At 30.6% G+C, this 19,925-nt stretch overlaps 2 protein-coding genes across 2 annotated transcripts; both read left to right on the top strand.

Moving 5' to 3' along the window:
• Positions 1 to 10,261: 10,261 nt before the first annotated feature.
• LOC109119824 (KNR4/SMI1 homolog) lies at positions 10,262 to 12,685 on the top strand. Its single transcript, XM_019212904.3, has 2 exons — positions 10,262 to 10,546; positions 12,123 to 12,685. The coding sequence occupies exons 1-2, from the start codon at positions 10,397 to 10,399 to the stop codon at positions 12,465 to 12,467; spliced, it is 495 nt and encodes a 164-aa protein (XP_019068449.1). The 5' UTR covers positions 10,262 to 10,396; the 3' UTR covers positions 12,468 to 12,685.
• Positions 12,686 to 18,933: 6,248 nt separating this feature from the next.
• Positions 18,934 to 19,482, top strand: LOC138347612 (uncharacterized). Its single transcript, XM_069295914.1, has one exon. The coding sequence runs from the start codon at positions 18,934 to 18,936 to the stop codon at positions 19,480 to 19,482; it is 549 nt and encodes a 182-aa protein (XP_069152015.1).
• The last annotated feature ends 443 nt before the right edge of the window (positions 19,483 to 19,925 follow it).

Raw genomic sequence — 19,925 nt, forward strand, 5'->3', positions numbered from 1 at the left:
AACCTTGTGAAATGATGATTTTTTTTTCTTGTGCTTTTGAACATTTGGTTTGCGCTATATGTTAAAAGCCCTCGTTTTGCTTGTATATTGAGTTGTGTTTTGAGATCTCGTATCCCGCTCTCAACTTATTTAGCTCACATATTCTGTTTATGTTGTTTTAATCATTTGCTTAAGGTGCTAATTCTCCATTTTTGTCTGAATGCATGTGAAATCATTTTTGAGTCTACATGGACTTCATTCCCATCTCTTGCACATCGTCGTTGAGTCGTAAAGGCTCAAACTTGAATCCCTGAGTCGTAGACCCCTTCTTAACTGGCGTACAGGTTGAACAAAAAAAAAAGAGCTACAGGAAATTAATTTACAGGTCGGAAATAAAACAGAGGCTGCTTGAAAATTACTGAGTGCAGATTTGAGCAACAGTATACATATTGTATACATATTTTATACGCTGATATACAAGTTGAAAGACGTACAGAGGATCAAATTCGAAATCTGGTTTAATAGCTGTGAAAATATGCTGCTGAAAAGGAACTGTCGACTTTCGAAAGTTGAAAAACAGGATGATATACAACCTATATACAGTGATATACATAGACGCTATGCTATAAATATGTGTAAATAATGTGAATTGCAGATTAACGTACAGGGACGCTGATTTCAAATAAAATACGGAAATAGTCAAAGTATACGTGCATAGGATACAGCCCGTATACATTGGTATACATCTTTTGGGCGACAATATACAGTTGTTAAACAGGTTAAAAATGGTACAGGTACAAATACGCCAAAATAATATGGAAAATACAGGGTTAATAGAGAAAAACGCGTATTCGGACAAGTGGAAGGCTCAAAAGCCCAAAAAATGGTTTGAATATACATCGTATACAGCAGTATACATCGTTTGTATACTTTATGTCTCTTTTCAGGGAATTGGGCCAAGGCCCTTCAGCCCTTTTTTATTAACAGGCCCAAAGGCCATTTGTTTCTGCAGGTTTTAAAGAAGGCCCAATTATAAGAATTAGTTTAGGATAGGTGGGCCAAAGCCCAAATGAAAGAATTTGGGCAATCAAGCCCAAGTTCAAATATTTCTTTCTCTATTATTTATTTGTTTGAATTATTTAATATCTTGGTAGAATTTTAATAACCTCCTAAGGCGTAGCCATTTTTCATTATTTAAATTTTACTATTTTTGTTTTATTTACTTTTATCACCATTTAGTTTTCCGTAAATTAATTCCTTCAAAATATCTCCCTTTAGAAATAAAAAAAAATAATGAAATAAAAATATTAAAACGAATTTCTTTACACTTAGTTAAAAAAATTTTATTTTAAGAGTCATTTAGTCAAATCGCCGGTCAACCGCGAGTTAGCGGGCATCCCGAGGGCCTAACACCTTCTCGGGATGTACATTGAACTTCGAACCTTTTTCAATTGATTTTATCTGTTTTGAATCTTTTGAAAATTTTAAATTTTTTCTTGATTTTATCAAAAATCAAGTGGCGACTCCGTAATTTGAAAAGTCAATTTTTCTTAAATAATAAGACTAATTGATTTTTCGAAACATAGTCAATATTTTAAACTAAATAATAGTAGTAGTATTTTTAAAAATAAAACCGAAGTGAGAATGTACTAGAAGAGTTAGTGGTATTTCAATTAAAGATTGCAACAGGTTATCTTTTTATTATTTATCTAAGGAGGAAAATATTTTCTAAAAGTTAACAATTTTGATATTTATCTTGTATGTCTTTGGAAAAAGATCTGCAAATCATATGATTTTTTTAACGAATTTTCTTTGGCAAAAAGTGTTACTTCTAAAATTCTTTAGCTTGCAGAATGAGATGCACATTTCTGTTTGATAAAATAAGATGTCAAAATGTTATAGTTGGAAGACTATCTTAAAAGAAAAGCATATGTATGTGATAATTTATGAATATATTAAACTATGTTCAGAGACTGAAAAAAAAACTTTTGTAGTTTTGTACTCCATGTGAAATTTGATTATGTCTGATTTTTGTAGACTAAATTTTTTTATAGTTTTCTACTCTGGACAAATTAAACTATGCAATTGATTTGAAGAATATGAAAACTTCAAATAATAAGTCAATGTTGTACTTTTGATTTTCTATGAACTTCACTATTATATAGAAACAAATTGTACAAAAAATTTATCTTTATTATTAGTATTTTAAATACTATGTCTATTTCTAATGGAGAAAAAATACCAACGACTTAGAGTTTGTGATTTTGTGCCTCTATAAAATGAACTTGACATTGTGTAAAAATTGTCAAATGGAATTAAAAGCACTCTAATTTTTTTGTAGAATAATATTTTCAAAAGTGGTTTCATGTTGCCAATGACACTTTGATAGCATGAGGAAAAAAATATGTAGAAAAATTATTCAACTATTTGAAAAATATTTTTGACATCATATTTAAAATGTGGGGGGTTCTTTACTTGTAACAAAAATAAAATTAGACTTAGTGCCTAATTTTAACTTGGAGCACAAGATATGAAATCCAGAGATATTTTTGTATTATGTTAGACCCACAAAATTCTTGGAGTATATTTAATATTGTGGCCGTTGAATTTCTCTTTTACTAGTATATGGTATGACTAGTATGAAACTATCAAATTATATGTATACTTGCTGAAAATGATTGATTTCTTAAATGAAAAGGTGTCATTTAAAATGTTGTGATTTTAATGAAAAGATATGTCTATTAAATATAAATATTCGTATCGACATGAATATTGGTGAATAGTCATTTGTCATGTTTTTTGAAAGAAGCATTTGGACTATATTGCCTTTATTTGACCCGATGAAACTTTGTTCATGAGTAATTCTATAACAATCAAATTGAAAGTTATGGAAATATCCTTTCGAAAAGGACATTTCACAAGGTGATGACTCTAAGCGATGTTTGTATCACACAAAATTTCAAGAAAGAGGAACAAAATATTTGTGACAAAAAGTTACACCGCGGAGAGATTTTCAAACTCAATATTTTTATTTCTTCTTACTTGTTTGAGTTTGTGACATGAACACTTAGGTCATGTCAATTACAAAATCTTGTAAGGAAAACTGATCAACTTAGAAGTTTTGTCTAACTTTGAGTGCAATAAATAAAAATGTCAAGTTTGTGTGGAATCTAAATATGCTGAGCATTCTTATAAATCTGTTGGGAGAAATTCTAATCTTTCAGAATTGATTTACATTGACATGTGTGATGTGAATTTAACACCATCTCGTGGTGGGAAAATTTATCTCATAAATTTCATTGACAATTGCATTAGAATTGATTATGTCTATTTGTTGAATGGTTAAGATGAAATAATAGAAATGTCTATACAATATAATATTGAAGTTGAAAATCATTTGGAAAAAATATAAGAAGTGATAGGGATTGAGAATATAAATCTCCTTTTGCAGAAATATGCTTGGAAAGTGGATTTATCCATCAAACTACTATCATATTCACTTCAATCTAGTGGAATTGCATAATGAAAAAAAATTGAACTTTGGAGGAAATGATGGTTACATTACTTATAAGTTCATATTTACCACAAAACTTGTTTGGAGAAGCTATCCTTACAACAAAAGGGAACAACAAAAAGTTGTGTTTTCATAAAGAAAGCAATAAAAAGATTTATTTGTTCAGGACACAATCTATTCCATATGAGAAATGGAAAGGAAGAAAAACCAATTTGAAATATTTCAAAGTGTGGGGTGTCTATCCAAAGTCCAAGTTCATATTTCTAAAAGAATTAAAATAGGACCAATGACAATAAACTGTAAAATTAGACTTGAGTAGTCTAGAGAAGGGTCTAAAGGACCTGGACAAAGAAAAAAAACAGAGAATGTACTTAATAGGGAAAATGACACTTTTAGTCCCCGTGTTAAGGGCTATTTCTTATTTTCGTCCTTGTGTAACTTAGCACTATTAACTTTCAATTATATCAAGTGAGTGATTCCTTCCACTAACAGATCCAAAAATAATTAATAGAGAGTTCATCTCTAAAAGGGACAATTCGGGTATTTAAAAGTTACTACTTGAGAAATAAAAAACTTAAAAAAAGAATCATTCGCATCATAACCTAGTACTGCACAACGGAGAAGTATCAATCAAATCATTTAGCCAATTAAAATGGGATGATAAATTTACTCTCTTTGAATTGTTTGACTAACTCAGAAATGGCCAAAAGTTGCAGCAGTACCATTGAACAATAGGCTTTAACAAAAAAAATTCCCCATTAATTAATAGAAAAATTCAGCTCAAAATAAAAAAAGACTGAGAAGACACAAGGAGAATTGAATAAATCAGAGTAACAACATACCTAGAATCACAAATGCATTGTTAATGTTTCAGTAGATCCAATTGAATTTTGTTCAAATGTAGCTTAGATGACTTCACGTTTGTTAGATTAAGAGAGAAATTTCACACCTATTAGGTGGCTTTGTTTAAATGTATATCAAATGAGCTATCGTTAGTATATCAAGTTCGTTTTGTTAGAAAATGTAGCTCAGATCGATGAGCTTGTTCTTCAAGATAGAGACCGGAAAGACTAAACCTTGTTCTTCAAAGTGAGAGGATCAAAATGAAATACCCGAATTGCCCCTTTTAGCCGTGAACTTTTTGTTAATTTTTTTGGATCTGTTAGTAGAAATATTAAAATCAATTATTTGATATAATTGAAAGTTAATACTGCTAAGTTAGATAATAAAAGGACTAAAATAAGAATATAGCCTTAGCACAAGGACCAAAAATGTTATTTTCCCTACTTAATAAATAGATTTAGCGGCGTAGTAAATGTCAAAGGACATCTACTTCCTTCGAATATGATTTTATAATATTTCTTGTGTTTTCTGTAGACTTTTATCCTTTTGGAAAATTTTTGTTTATAGAGAGATTGATTAAATCTTGAGCAACCATATTGAAAGTTAATTGATTTTTTTCTAGAAAATAAACTTTTGGGTTCAAAGTGAATCTTCAGAAGGAAAATGAAAGTCGATGAAACTATTGATAAATATAAAGCAAGACTTTTTGTCAAAGGTTGTAAACAATAATAAGATTTTGTTTGTCGACACATACTCACCAGTAACTAGAATTACATTCATTCGAATGTTAATTGCATTAGCTGCGGCATATGACCTCCAAATTTATCAAATGAATGTGAAAATAATTTTCATAAATAGATAATTTGAGGAAGAAATTTACATGGAACGACTCGAAGGTTTTGTGGGTCCAGGTAAAGAAAAAAAGTGTGTGAACTTGTTAAGTCACTTCATAGACTAAAACAAGCACCCAAACAATGACATAAGAAATTTGACCAAACTATGTTGGTAAATGGATTTAAGAATGATGTAAGTGATAAATGGTTACATTAAAATCACAAGGTCATTGTTTGTTTGTATATTAGTGATATACTGATCGTTAGTAGATACACTAATGACATAAATGCTACTAAGCATATGCTAGAAAGCAACTTTGATATAAAGATTGTGGAGTTAGTGATGTGATCTTAGGTATAAGAATCCTTAGAACTCCAAGATTTTTAGCATTGTCACGTTCTCATTACATTTAAAAGGTACATGAGTAATCCCAATCAAACTCATTGTATGCCAATGAAAAGAGTTTTGGGGTATTTAAAAGATACTCAAAACTATATCTTGCATCATATATAGTGATGCAAATTGGATCACCGGGATCAAATGAAGTAAAATCGATGAGTGGTTATGTATTTACTTTTGGTGGAGGATCAATCTCTTGGAATTTTCCCAAAAAGACGTGTATCACTAGCTCTACAATAATCTCTGAGCTACGCACTCTAGATAAGGTCGGTGAACAAGTTGAAAGATTTCTGAATTTCTTGATAAATATTCTTTTTAGCCCAAACCTTTGGCATCAGTATGCATATACTTTGATAGTAAAGTTGGAATAGGTAGGGCATGGAGCATGACATATTACGGAAAGTCTCATCATATAACACGTAAAAATAATACCGTTAGAAAATTACTCTCTAGTGGAATTATCACAATCGACTATGTAAAGTCAAAGGATAATGTGTTGGATCCTCTTAAAAAAAGGACTAACTAGAGAGAAAGTTGAAAGATCATCGAAGCAAATAGGTTTACGACTTTGAACAAATCAACATGGTGATAACTCTATCTAGTATACTGGAGATCCCAAGAGCTTCAAGTAGAAACAAAGTTGTGATTGACGGTTCGACATTGTTAATCAACTCAATCCATTCTCATGATGAAAACAATGTTCAAGAATAAGGTTAAAACATTAAGACTTGCTAATGAGTTAATAAAACTTATAGTTTTTAATGATTTTCTAAGTTTGACAGATTTGACCAAATAGTGTATCTACGCGATAACACGTTTAGAAATCACCTATGTGAGTGTGAAGTGTAAGTCACTTCAAAGAGGATGATTGTCAAAATTCCATTTCTCTATACACTCATGAAATCAGGAGGTGTTCATGGCTAAAACAAACACATCCGTAAGAACCATAAACGGTAATAGATTAATTGTGTGGCATATGCTTGTCTAGGCATACAACAAATCTCGACGGTTCAAAGATATCGCATCTACCGATTAACCGAGTATATTCGACATATGTTCACTATGAAAAATCAAGGGTAAACCTACTTATCAGATGTATTTAATTCTTGCTTGTAAAATATACATACTTGTACATTTCTTTGTCTTAGAGTCATTCTCCATTCATGAGAGGGTTGAATTTTAAAAAGTGTGAATGAAAGAAGACGTGTTTGCGACTTTTATGAAGAGTTGTGAATTTATGAAAAGTTGTGACTTTTATAAAAGGTTTTGTCCTTTTTGAAAGATTGTGACTTTTTCAAAGGTTTGTTACCTTTTCGGTAAGGCACAACAAGAACATTCTCACACTACCCATTATTTTCGATTTAAGAGTTTTCCTCTCATTTTAGTTGAATAATTTTTTCTGGACTTCTTCTACTACTACTAAATCTAATATTCTGAGTGTACTTTACTGCCGTTGAGTGGTTCACTAGCACCGTAGTTTTAGGTACCAATACGCTGATGAGTAAGATCGTTCTATTTTAGGAGGATATGTTTCATTAACTTCGGGTACTTGAGGGGAATAATTTTCCTTAAAGAGACATGAGCATTTAGTGGGCTCAATTTTCTTTCTTTGAGAAAAATATTTTTATATTATTTATGTAACACCCAGAAAAATTTTTGAGCTAAGACTCGAACCATCCTTCGTGGTGAGTAAATTTTTCTGGCGAATTTAAAGTTACTTGAGTATTAAGGTCATTTCACTAGATTTAGCACCTTGAGTTCCAAAGAGGATTAAGTTAAAAATAGCAAAATCTGAAATTTTGCAAGTTAAGATAACTCCTAGAACATTATAAGTTAGGTTTTCTACAAGATATCTTAGAAAATATCTTTGAAATATCTTTCCAACGCCGCGGAGTTAGCTAAGTTCTGAGTTGGGATAAGTGAGATATGACCTTTTGAAGTTAGGTTGTCCAGTTAAGAAAATTAAGTCAAAAATAGTAAGGGGTATTTTGATTTTTTCCTTACCCAATTAGATTTAATTCATTATTAGTAATAATCATATTAGGTTCATTTTTATAATCCTAATATACACCTAAGGTTTAAGTTGAAAGTTCAATAAGAGAAAAAAAGAGGAAAGAAGATAAAAGAGGAGAGGATCAAGCGTTCATTGAGATTCTTGTGTCTTGTTACGAAATTTACCATGGTTTTAATCCCTAAGAGGTATAAAATACTTAACAGTATTGGGTTTGTTCACCCACATGCCAAACATGTTAATTTCAGTGTAATTTCATTCTAAAAAAGTTGAAGGATTTAAGTTCTTGATAGTGTTCTTGAGATTCATTATAAATCTTATCTTATTAGGGTTTTGATGATTTGTTAAGATGAAAGTGACTATTTGGAGTGTTTTTTTTGGTGTATTAGTGTATACTTAGGTTGGGTAATTAATCTATGAAAAACTGGAGAAAAGAAATCGATTAAAGTGATTTAGGGTTAGAAAAGGAGAGGCAAAATTCGTCGAAAGGTTGCCTGGGGGGATTTTGGGGTAGCGCGCCTACAGTGCACCCAAATGATGTCTCTGTATTTAAGGGTTGGTGGCCCGCACCCGAAATGTGCCAGTGTCGCCTGCCCTCACTCATATTTTGTCGGTTATCCCGTTTGAGCTCATTTAAAGTGTATCTTCACTCTTTTTAATTCTAAAAACTTAGAAATCATTCATACCATGAATCATAACCTTGAATTAATAATGCAAACTCAAGGTAAAGTTAAGATTATGTTTTGACAGTTCTTCCAAACCTTTTGAGAGAGTTCTTTTGAGAAGTCTTCTACAACTTCTAATAAACTTTTTTCGAGACTCGAGAAAGTGAGTATGAGGATGAACATAATTTATTCATGAGTCTACTTTGTCATCATGAGATCCTTCATATCGCGAACCATAACTCTTGAATTCAATCAAGAGAGAGTTAAGAGTAGAGTTCAAGAAAGCCTTTGAGTTCAATTGTGAATCTTTTGAGATCAACTATAAATTTGAACTAAGTTTTGAGTAAGTAAGTCTGAGAATGAGAACAGTTGTATACATGAGTTCCTTACTGATATATTGACCCTTGAGTCAAGTCGTTCATGCTCATAACTTCTGCATGAATCCCACCGGTTGAGTAGCTTTGAGAGGAGTTGTATCCTCAAGTTCTATGTCTTGAGTATTGAGTTCCTAATCTTCTTTTGAGATTATATTTCTAATCGTGGAAATATTGCATATTACCCAAGAAGTCCTTGAGTTGAATTTTTCATGTCCATAATTTCGCATGAACCCAATAAGTCAAAAAGTCTTGAGATGAGGAATACCTTTGAGTTCTCGAGTTGAGTAGTTCATGCGCATAGTTCCGCATGAACCCTCCAAATTGAAAATCATATATTCATCCATAAACATGAGATCATGAATCTTGAATCCATACTTCAATTCAAGGAAAGTTAAGAGTCAAGTTTAGATGTTAAGAAGCAATTCAAAGCAAAGTTTATAAAGTTATCAAAAGTCTTTTACAAATGTTTTAAATTTATGTTAAGACTAAAAATTTCAAGTTAATCTAAAAGTAAAGAGTTGAGTTCACTTCTCAAAAATCTATGGGGAACTAAGTATTCCCAAGGAATTTATAAATGTTTTCACATTTAAGATAAGAGGAAACTAAGATTTCCAAAAGAGTTTTGAGCAAGAAAAGGGAACATCGATTCCAAAAAAACTTTTAAAGCTAAGTGCTGAGCAATTATCTCAACCTAAAGACAGAAGTTGTTTTAAAAGCACATGAACTAAGTATATTTTTTGGAGAAGTATTGAGCACCGATATAGGAATGCGAGTTCATAATAACTCAAGTCTCTATAAACCATGTAGCCGTCATGGGTATTAATGGGTCATACTTTTTAGATGATCACATAACTTAAGCTAGTGGATCCACTAAGTTAAGTGTTTTATATGACGACAAAATTGAGAAGTTTGTATTATTCATTTATTTTGTTAAATGTTTTAAAGACTAAAGTTGCCTTTTATGGAGAGTTGTATAGATTTTATTAGGTTTCTTTGAACTTTAAGTTTGTTTTTAAGTTTTATGAACTTTTATTTTAGTTTTAAGCTTTTGCATTCTTAAGTTATTTTTCTGCTTGTAGTCAGTCAGAATAAGGGTTCGCTTGAGGACCAACAATGGTTCGTGAGTGCCAGTCACGTCGAGGATATTGACTCAGATCGTGACAATTTAATTTGTTTCTGATTTTATTCTCTACTAGTTTAAAATACTCTTTAAGTTTTGTTGCTTCTTAACAAGTTCTTCAAAATTTTATTCTAGATATCTTAAAAATAGAAGATGAACAACATATGGTTCAAGGTCATACATATTGACATGAACAAAATAGGATTGCTAATGCCAATAATATTTGTCATTCCTAGACATTGGATCCAGTTGTCTTTGCTGAGTAATAGTACCATATGTTAATTACCAAACCCATAACCTAATCATGAACACCAAATAAAATAGAAAAGAAAAAAAATGGTAATCTCTAATATTTCTTTTTTGTGCCTAATAACCAACCAAAATTAAAGGTAATAAAATGTACTTTCGAAAAATTACTTGTCATAATTAGAGTAGGAAAAAAAATGTGAAGCCAAACGAAGAAGTCTCTCGACCATAGAAGGTGATATAGCAGGCAATAAAGCATTTAATGTGTCCTCCATATATTCATCCCTTGAAACATCAATTGACAACATCATTGCCTCTTTCCTCTCTCCGATATAATAATTTGTCTAACTCAACAAGGCCTAAAGGATATTTGATTTGATTAATTTTGTTAATCAAAAGGCAAAAACAATGGGAGCATGTGCAAGCAAGCCTAAGGTCTTGGAGGGTACCGCTCCTCATGTGTTGGGAGAAGACATCATAAACAACAACAAGCAAGAAGGAATTGTGGGCGATGATGTTCCTAATAAGCCTCACTCTCTCAGTAATTTGTTCAAGGAGGTATGGTATTCTCAATTATTACAATCAATTTTCTTTCTCTCTATATGTGTATATATATATATATATATATATATATATATATATATATATATATATATATATATATATATATATATATATATATATATATATATATGCAAATGTAATTATCCTAATGTTACATGCATTTTGTGATCTTATATACCTCTCCCTTTATCATCGTTACATCTTTATTTGTTTTGGGTTGAACCCATCGGGAACCTCTTGAATTTGGCATCAAATTTTATTTAGACATCTCAAGTAGGTTTTGTTCATTTTAAACACCTCAGGTAAGAGTCCGTTCTGTCATTTTGACACCTTTTTGCCAATCAGCTAAAATTACAAAGTGTGTGTAACACACTTGTGGATGACATGATGACTAATTAAAAGTTGACATGTGACATTTGAATGTAAAAATAATAATTTTAAGTTAAATTATTAAAAAATAACTAATCTATCAGCAAAAATAAATAAATAAAATTACCTATTTTCTACCATCCCACCCCACCATTACCCCATCTGTTTTAAGTCCCTTTTGCCTCCCCAACTCTACAACCATTTTCTTGATTCTTCTTCCATTTTTTTTAAATCATTAGATTTTAGATTTTTTAAAATTAATTTTGGAAATTATATATAAAATTCTTCTATTTTTTTTGAAAAAAAAAGTCTTGTTCTAATTTTTTTTTTCAAAATTAGTGTGATGATTTTTAAATATTTTATTCTTATAAACGTTTTTAAAATTAGTGTAATATTTTTTTTTCATATTTTGTTAGATTTTTTAATCATGAATTTTCATGGGGAGGTGAAATTAAGTGATAGGGCTAAAAAGTGAAGAAGAAGAAGAAGAAGAAGAAGAAGGAGGAGGAGGAGGAGGAGGAGGAAAACAATTCAAAAAAAATCCAAAAAGAAAACCCTCATGCGCTCAAAATGAGTGCAAGACACAATATGTCAAGTCAGCAAAAAGTATCAAAATGACACAGCCGAATTCAACATGACATGTCTAAAATGAATAAAGTCTTATTGAGGTGTCTAAATAAAAATTAATTCCAACTTTAAAGGGCTACCGATGGATTTAACCTTTATTTTGAAAGGCTTTATAAAGATGGAATACTTAAGTAATGAGTTGTTACGTGTAAGATATAGAATATAATAATCTCAAGGATAAAATATACTCTTTATTTAAAAAGGAATTATCTTTTTTTTTTAATCTGTCTCGAAATGAATCATCTTCTTTTTTTTTTTAGTCTGTTTTAAAAGGAATGACGTCCTTTTTTTTTCTTATAACATTTTAGTTTTAATTTTTTTTGTGCCATGTTTAAGATCATAAAATTAAAGGACGATTTTGTACGTTTGACATAAGTTTAATTTAAGACCACAAGTTCAAAAGTTTTTATTTCATTAAATTCGATACCAAGCCATACTGGGCCACTCTTTTTGAAACGAAAGAAATAATTGATTACTATTATTTATTTCATCATGTGTATTGTGAAATAACTTATGTTGCATAGCGCAATTGGTTAGGTATTATTTGATTGGATGTAAGTGTTAATGTATGCAGGGAAAAGAAGGGTCAGAAGAAGTGAAAGAGGAGACATCCACAGAAGCACAGCTACCAAAGACGGAGGAGACCCCAGAAAATAAAACAGAGGATGTTATAGAATCAGAAACAGAGACAACTACTGAGGCACAGAATGAAGAAATAAAACCAGAAATAGAAGAGAATGAGGAAGTCATAAAATCCGAACCAGAAACAGAGATTATTAATCCCGAACAGAAGGATGAAGTAATGAAATCAGAAGCAGAGGTTTCCAAAGTTGAAGATATTGCAGTAGAGGAAGAGAAACCGCCAAAAAAACCTGTCGTTGAAGAAAAGAAATCAGGAAAATTTTGGTGGGACAAGTAAACGAGTGCTCCTTAATTACAGATGGTATGGTATAAGTTTTTTATTGAACAAGTTGGGAGGAGCAACACTTCAAATATTTCATCCTCATTATCATACTACATATATTTTCACCTTATATTTACTTCTAATCTTATATACAAGTCACAAAGTATGTTCTATTTATGTGAATGCAAGTGTATCCGACTTCCAAATTATTTTGATACATTTCAATTTTTTAATTTGTGACACAAAGTATAATTATTAATGAAGGAGCAGTTCAAGTTCTTATCGCAATAAAGATTTTCAACTTTTAATTGTGAATTTTGTTTTTTTTTCCTCGTCTAAATATTTGCGTTCGCTATTCATTAGATGGGAAATCGGAATGAATATTAAAGAGCAAACTAAATTTAGTAAAGGAATTGTGTTATTATCATGACCAAAAATGGGGCATGATGATACTTATGTTTTCTCATTAAGACATATCAATCTAAATTTAAATTGATAAAATAAATGCGAAAGTCTAATAGATTAATGAAGTAGAAAATCATACAATTTTTAGTCATCAAACGATAATATAGATTAATAATAATTAAAAAAGTAAATACATAAAAAAAAAACTCGTAAACTTGACATAAAAAATTACATTAACACTTTAACTTTACTAAGATTTATTTACCCCCTAATCTAGTAAGTGAATTAAATATCACCCTAAAAATATACTCCCTCAATCTATTTTTATTTGTCATGTTGCACTTTTCAAGTCAATTTGACTAATTTTTAGAATTAAATTATATTAAATTAATTCAATATCTTAAATAAAAAGTTTAGATATTCAAAAATTATATGAGAAGTATTATAAATTGTAATTTTTTACATATCAATATATTAAAAATTGTTATGAAACTATATGAAATTAGAAGAAGAAGAAAGTAGGGAGAAGAGAAAAGACTTCGTATTCCTCTTGAAGAATATTCATGATTCATAGATCTTTCACCATTCTACTTTACAATGAAGGAAAACCCTTTATTTATAGGGAAAACCTTACTTGGTCCCCAAGTAGGACTCCTAACCATATCCTACAAGGACTCCACATAATTAGACATTCACTCTAATACAAATTGTTTATAACACTCCCCCTTGAATGTCGATAGATTATGTGCCTCGTTAAAACCTTACTAGATAAAACCCAGTGGGAAAAAAGATCTAGTGAAGGAAAAAGAGTACACATATCTAATAATACGCATTATGAATGCCTCATTAAAAACCTTACAAGGAAAACCCAGTGGGACAAAACCTTGTGAGGAAAAAAGAGTACATCACGTATTAACTCCCCCTAATGACAACATCAATTCAGAGACTAGAATCTTCGTCTTCCAAGCTTGTGCACCATCCTTTTGAAAGTTGTAGTTGGTAGAGACTTGATGAATAAATCAACAATAATATTACTTGAACATACCTCTTGCATGCTGATATCACCATTGTTGGGAGCTTATGAGTGTAGAAAAACCTTGACGAAATATGCTTTTTTCTATCTCCTTTTATGAATCTTTCCTTCAGAATCAAAGATTTCTGCAAGTTCCTTCTACTTCTTTAAGCAAATAATATATTGCCTTTTGAAAACTCTTCAAGAGTTTCAATTCTACTTATCAACTTGCATAACAATATTTGTATATGCTTCATGCATTTTGAATCGATTAAATCCTTATGAGGATGATAAACAAGTTTTCCAAAAACTTGTATATGCTTTAGATTTTGAACCCATTGGATATTTAATTTTGTCAAGTAACAACATTCAAATTAGATGTATGACATCTTTTAGTGCCTAGATTGCAAGTCAAATAAGCTTTACGCTTACCAAGATGCATCATTCCACTTTTCACTTGATAATTATTTCTACACAAGCATGCTTTAATAGATGTAGAATTCATATTCTCATAATCTTTTACAATAATGCGCGCTATTGTATCAAAGATATCGTAAACGATATACCATTTGTATCGATTCACAACACGACAAAACTTATTGAGATCTCATCACTTCATTATTTTTAGGTAGCTACCCCTCTCATGAGGTTTCATAAATTGTTATGTCGTAGGCTCTCCAAGAGCACATTGTCTCCTTATTATGATCATTTTGATTCTTTGATCCTCCCCCTTTTTCAAGGATTATTTTATTTAGAATTGATTAGTCTTTCATGCTTCATGCATGTCATAGACTTTATCCTTAAGGGACATTCAATAGGAGTATTTACAACTTTTGTGATGCTTCTAATCTCCCCCTTATGTTAGACAACCTAACATATATCTCAATCTTTTGGAGAATCTATCTTTATGCATCATAGTATATTCATTAATCATATATTGCACATCAAAATTATCAGATGAAAACTATTGGTCCCTGACCATAAACCAATTAACAAAAAAATTGATCATAACTTATTGGTTTGATTCATACAATTATGTTTGTATGTAATATCATATTTCAAATCAACATATGAAACTTTATTTTCATAAGCAATGATTCACTATGTGAGATATTTAATGTCACATCATCTTATATATTTATCAATATTATCAAGATGAATTATCTTGATTTCATATTCTGAAAGTTGTGTTTTTAGCTCAATTATCTTGGACAAACAATTTTGTGAATGTCAAACTGCAAGTTGATAACAAACACACATGTGATTATTTTATTGATGCATTTTTTTATCATATCACATGATAGGTGAATGGGCCCATATTCACCTTTTATACTTTTCAGAATTTAGGGATTTAGTCCCAACTTTAGTTGATCCAATCAACTTTATCACGAGAACAAGCAACATAAATAATTCTTAAAAAATCTTCTAGTTTTCAATGTATGTCCATTACTCAGTATGCACATCTTTAGGATGACCAAATTATTCATGCCAACTAATAAAATTAGTAGTACTCGTAAACTCCAAGTTTACTATGCCATGTGCCTTTTGCTTTAGTAAATTTCTGATTTACTATTATATGAGTAAATTTCAATTTTATTACTCCAAGAGTAATTTTCAGATTTATTTCTTCTCAATTACTTCACCCTTTAGGTGAGTCATGATCCCATCATTGAATGAACTAATCTGAAGAAAATTGTGCATGTAACATATTATTTGTGCCAATATTTTTGCAATCTTTCTCATGCCTAGCATGGTGGCTTACACCTCATTCCCTTTAAAGAATGAATTCATATTTTTACCATTTATCAAAATTTCTCATTCTTCATGAATGAAACACAAATATGTGTGCATATTAAATAATGATAGCTTTAATACCTCATTCAATATCTATGTGCATTATTCAATCACTTGTCTTCTTTCAGACATATTATGCACTATAACCACGTTCACTTTACGTAATAGAGCAAATTTAGTAAATTTCACGACTTCTCATAAAAAACACATTAGTTTTTCTTTAATCATTATTATATCATCAATATGGTGCATTGAGACTCACATTCAATGTCTTATCCATATAAAAGTGTCTTAGGTCATAAATTGATGGATCTTGAACCCAATATCTTATCATCATGGTGCATCGGGACTTTAACCCAATGTCTTACCCTCTTTTTGCGATTGGACATAAATCTATCGTCTTATTCTTTAGGTGCGATAAAACTTAAATTTATCGTCTTACCCACAATGAGGCTCAACCTCAAGCCTTTGAAAATAATTGCAATGTTATCATTTTTTTATGATCATTAATATGATTATATATTATAATTATACACAAAACTGAGACTAATGATTTCTTATAATCAATACTAGCAGTTAATAAATATAGTTTAATAGATCCAGTACCTCATGTAGAGATTGAAAACATATCTTTCACTAAATTGAGCTTATTTAATTATTAAATTAAATTAAGGAATTCTCTTCCCAATCGATTAAAATTAAACGTATAAAAAGTCAACAAATCTCTTTAAATATTTACTTTAGATGGTACCTCCAGATCTGTCACACAAATAATTATAACATAAAGATAAATCATACCTCGAAGATATAAGAATATTATTGCATAACTTATGCACTTTTTCCGTCTTCTTCATAATTCTTTAAGAATAGAACAATCGTGCTGATAACGTGTTATGAAACTATATGAAATTAGAAGAAGAAGAAGAAGAAAGTAGGGAGAAGAGAAAAGACTTCGTATTCCTCTTGAAGAATATTCATGATTCATAGATCTTTCACCATTCTACTTTACAATGAAGGAAAACCCTTTATTTATAGGGAAAATCTTACTTGGTCCCCAAGTAGGACTCCTAACCATATCCTATAAGGACTCCACATAATTAGACATTCACTATAACATAAATTGTTTATAACAAAAATAATATTATTTAATTTAAAAAATAAAAATTATGACAATTAAAATGGACCAAGTGAATAATACCAATCTGGAAAATGTATCATTTACGTGCCATGTCATTGCTATATAAACACCACATCATTGCCACGTTCAATCCATGTTCTTTTTCAATTTTCAATTTTTATTTATAATACATTTATTGCTTAGTTACGACTTCTTTTCATTATGATTTTAAACACTAATTAATTTACGAAAATATTGGCCAATTGGAATGAATATTTTTTTTTTAAAAAAAATCTCTTCCATAACTCACGATTACTTAAACTGTCATTATATGTCATTAGTGTTTAGTACACAATTTTTAATTTCCTAATTTATTTGAGAAAGAACCAAAGTCACCCTTCACTTGCATTTCCATTTTTATGGTTAGTTCTTAAAAATAATTTTTTCTATAGTTTCATTTTCCTCCATTGAAAATATTTATTATCGTGAAATTTAAAAATTTCAAAAAGAAATAATTAAAATGTGTGAGTATAGAATAAAGAAAATTGTGTGGGTGCTAAAATTTCTTATGACTTTTATGTGTGTATTTTCTAATAAGAATTTGATAGGTTCATATACTTCGTATGTAGCGTGAAGTTTGAAGAAAGAAAAAAAAATAATGGGTTTGAAATGTTTGAAGAAGGACAAAGGGGGCTGTGGGTGGATGGGTGTGAGGAAGAACAAAGAAAAAAAAGGATCAGTTTCATTTTATTTTTTTAAAAAATAAAATAAATTATACCTATTTTATGCACCCAAAGTTTTTTTTTTATCGGCACTATTTGAGTGGTATTTAATTCACCTCTAGTGTAAATAAACGCCCGTAAATTGAATTGCTAACACAAGAAATATTGTAAAGTTCAAGAGAGTTTTTAAATATTTACTCTAATAAAGAAATTTTAAAGTATATTTTCACAATTAATAAGTTAAAAACTAGTATTAAAAATAGAATTTGTAACAAAAAACAAAAATAGTATTGAAAAGAAGAAAATCGAGCTTATTGAATCCTTTCATAATACTCATTCAACAACCATTATATTCAGCTTGAAAAGCTCTTAGTGAGATAGTCTTTTCCTAAGAACATGTTGTTCTTAATTATTACAGTTTTTTCACTAACAAGCACTAACTTAAACCCATTTTTAATAAGTTGTTCGACTGAAACTAAATTTCTCCTAATTGTAGGAACATGCAAGACTTTGTTTAGAGTCAACAACTTGCCAAAAGTCATCTTTGAACTTTCAACATTCTTCAATCTTGGTACGGTTATAGTATTTTCCATGAAAATTTCTTTTATTGAATTTAATGGGAGTGTAGCTTGCATATGCTTTTTTTTTACCGAACAAACATGTTGAGTGATACCAGAGTCAAGAAATCATTTCTTTGGGTTTCTGACCCAGTTGCACTCCTATATCATAAAAAAGAGGTCATCTACCAAAAATAAAAACGATTAATCTCTATCAATAAACCTGCTAAAGCTTCAAACCATAGCGTACTTAGTATTGATGCTATAGAGAGATATGTTTTCAGATTTCGCATACAAAAATATCCTTCTTTTGTGTTATTTATTGGAATAGATAATATGTTGGTCAGACTTATGAGAGCTAGTATTAGAGCAGTTCTCAAGATAATTATTCTAGAAGCAGTTAGAAGGTTGTTAAAGTTAGTTAGCACAGTAACTTCCCTTTATATAGACATAGCAATGTAAAAAGATTTTCTTAGATGCTTTCAGCTTAATGAGAATGAGTTCTCTTTCTTCCATTATTCTCTGTATCTTCTCGATGATAATTACTCCATAAGTTCACATGGTATCAGAGTCTGGGTGTTCGATAAGGAGTTCATCATCAATTTTTGGTTGTTCAACTTGTAGTTGTTCAGCTGTATAGAGATTTGTTGTTGATTTGCTTATTACTTGTTGATTTGCTTATAACTGTTCTTTTAGAGTTTCGATATGTAATCCATGGCTATTGATGAGTCCAATGAATCAGCAATTCTCCATCTCATTCGATTGAGATCGATCATTATCATCCCCTGTATTTGCATCCATCAGATACCTCAGGTAGCTCTTTGGTTTCATTCAGCTAACGGGTCTTGAAAATTATGCTATCTGGAGTAGATTTATGCGTCTAGCTTTACTAGGAAAAAGTAAGCTCGAATTTGTTTATGGGAAGAATACCAGAGAAGCATTTCCTTCATCACTTCATGATCTATGGGAGAAGTGTAATGCCATTGTTCTCTCATGGATCGTCACTTCAATAAGAAAAGAACTCTTGAGTAGTGTGATTTATGCCTCAAATGCATCAAAAGTTTGGAGTAACCTAAAGAAAAGGTTTGATAAGGTTGATGGATCGCGAATTCATTTTTTGCACAAGGAGATTCACTCTATGTTACAAGGTACATTTACTGTTTCCAATTATTTCTCTAGGTTGAGTGACTGGGATGAATTCGATGCCATAATGCCTTGCCCATGCTGTAATTGTCCAGAATCTAGGAAGTACATGCAACATTTTGATTATCAACGTTTACTTCAGTTTCTCACTAGTTTAAATGAGTCATACGCCTCCAGTAGGAGTCAAATTCTAATCATGAATCCTACTCGCTCTATCAATCAAGCTTATTCTATGGTGATCTCAGAGGAGAGCCAAAGATCTCTTGGAAAATCAGTTTAAAACTTCAGTATTAATGAAGGAGCTGCATTCTATACGAACAAAGGAAATTTTAAGTCTAATTCCAGAGGAGGAGGAGGAGTACAATTTAGGCCAACTTCTAGTCAAGGTCACACTGGGAAAGGGCATACTAGGTATGGCTACTACAACTCTAGGTCGAGCAACTCATGCAATGCCTCAAGCTCTAGCTCTAAACACACGAAAAATAGTTATCTGTAGTGTGATTATTGTCATTACTCTGGCCATATGAGTGATCGATTTTACTACCTGCATTGATATCCTTAAGATTTTAGACAAAATTCAAAGAAGTTTAACTCCCACTCAACTTCATCATCAGGACATGGCAATGCTGTTAACTTTGCTAGTGAACATGATACTTCATCAAACATGGATGGTTATGCAGGTAAATCTAGTAATGCATTGGATGCAACTTCATTCAATTTTAT

The sequence above is a fragment of the Solanum lycopersicum genome, chromosome 3 (assembly GCF_036512215.1).
Source record: "Solanum lycopersicum chromosome 3, SLM_r2.1".
NCBI classification, from domain to species: domain Eukaryota; kingdom Viridiplantae; phylum Streptophyta; class Magnoliopsida; order Solanales; family Solanaceae; genus Solanum; species Solanum lycopersicum.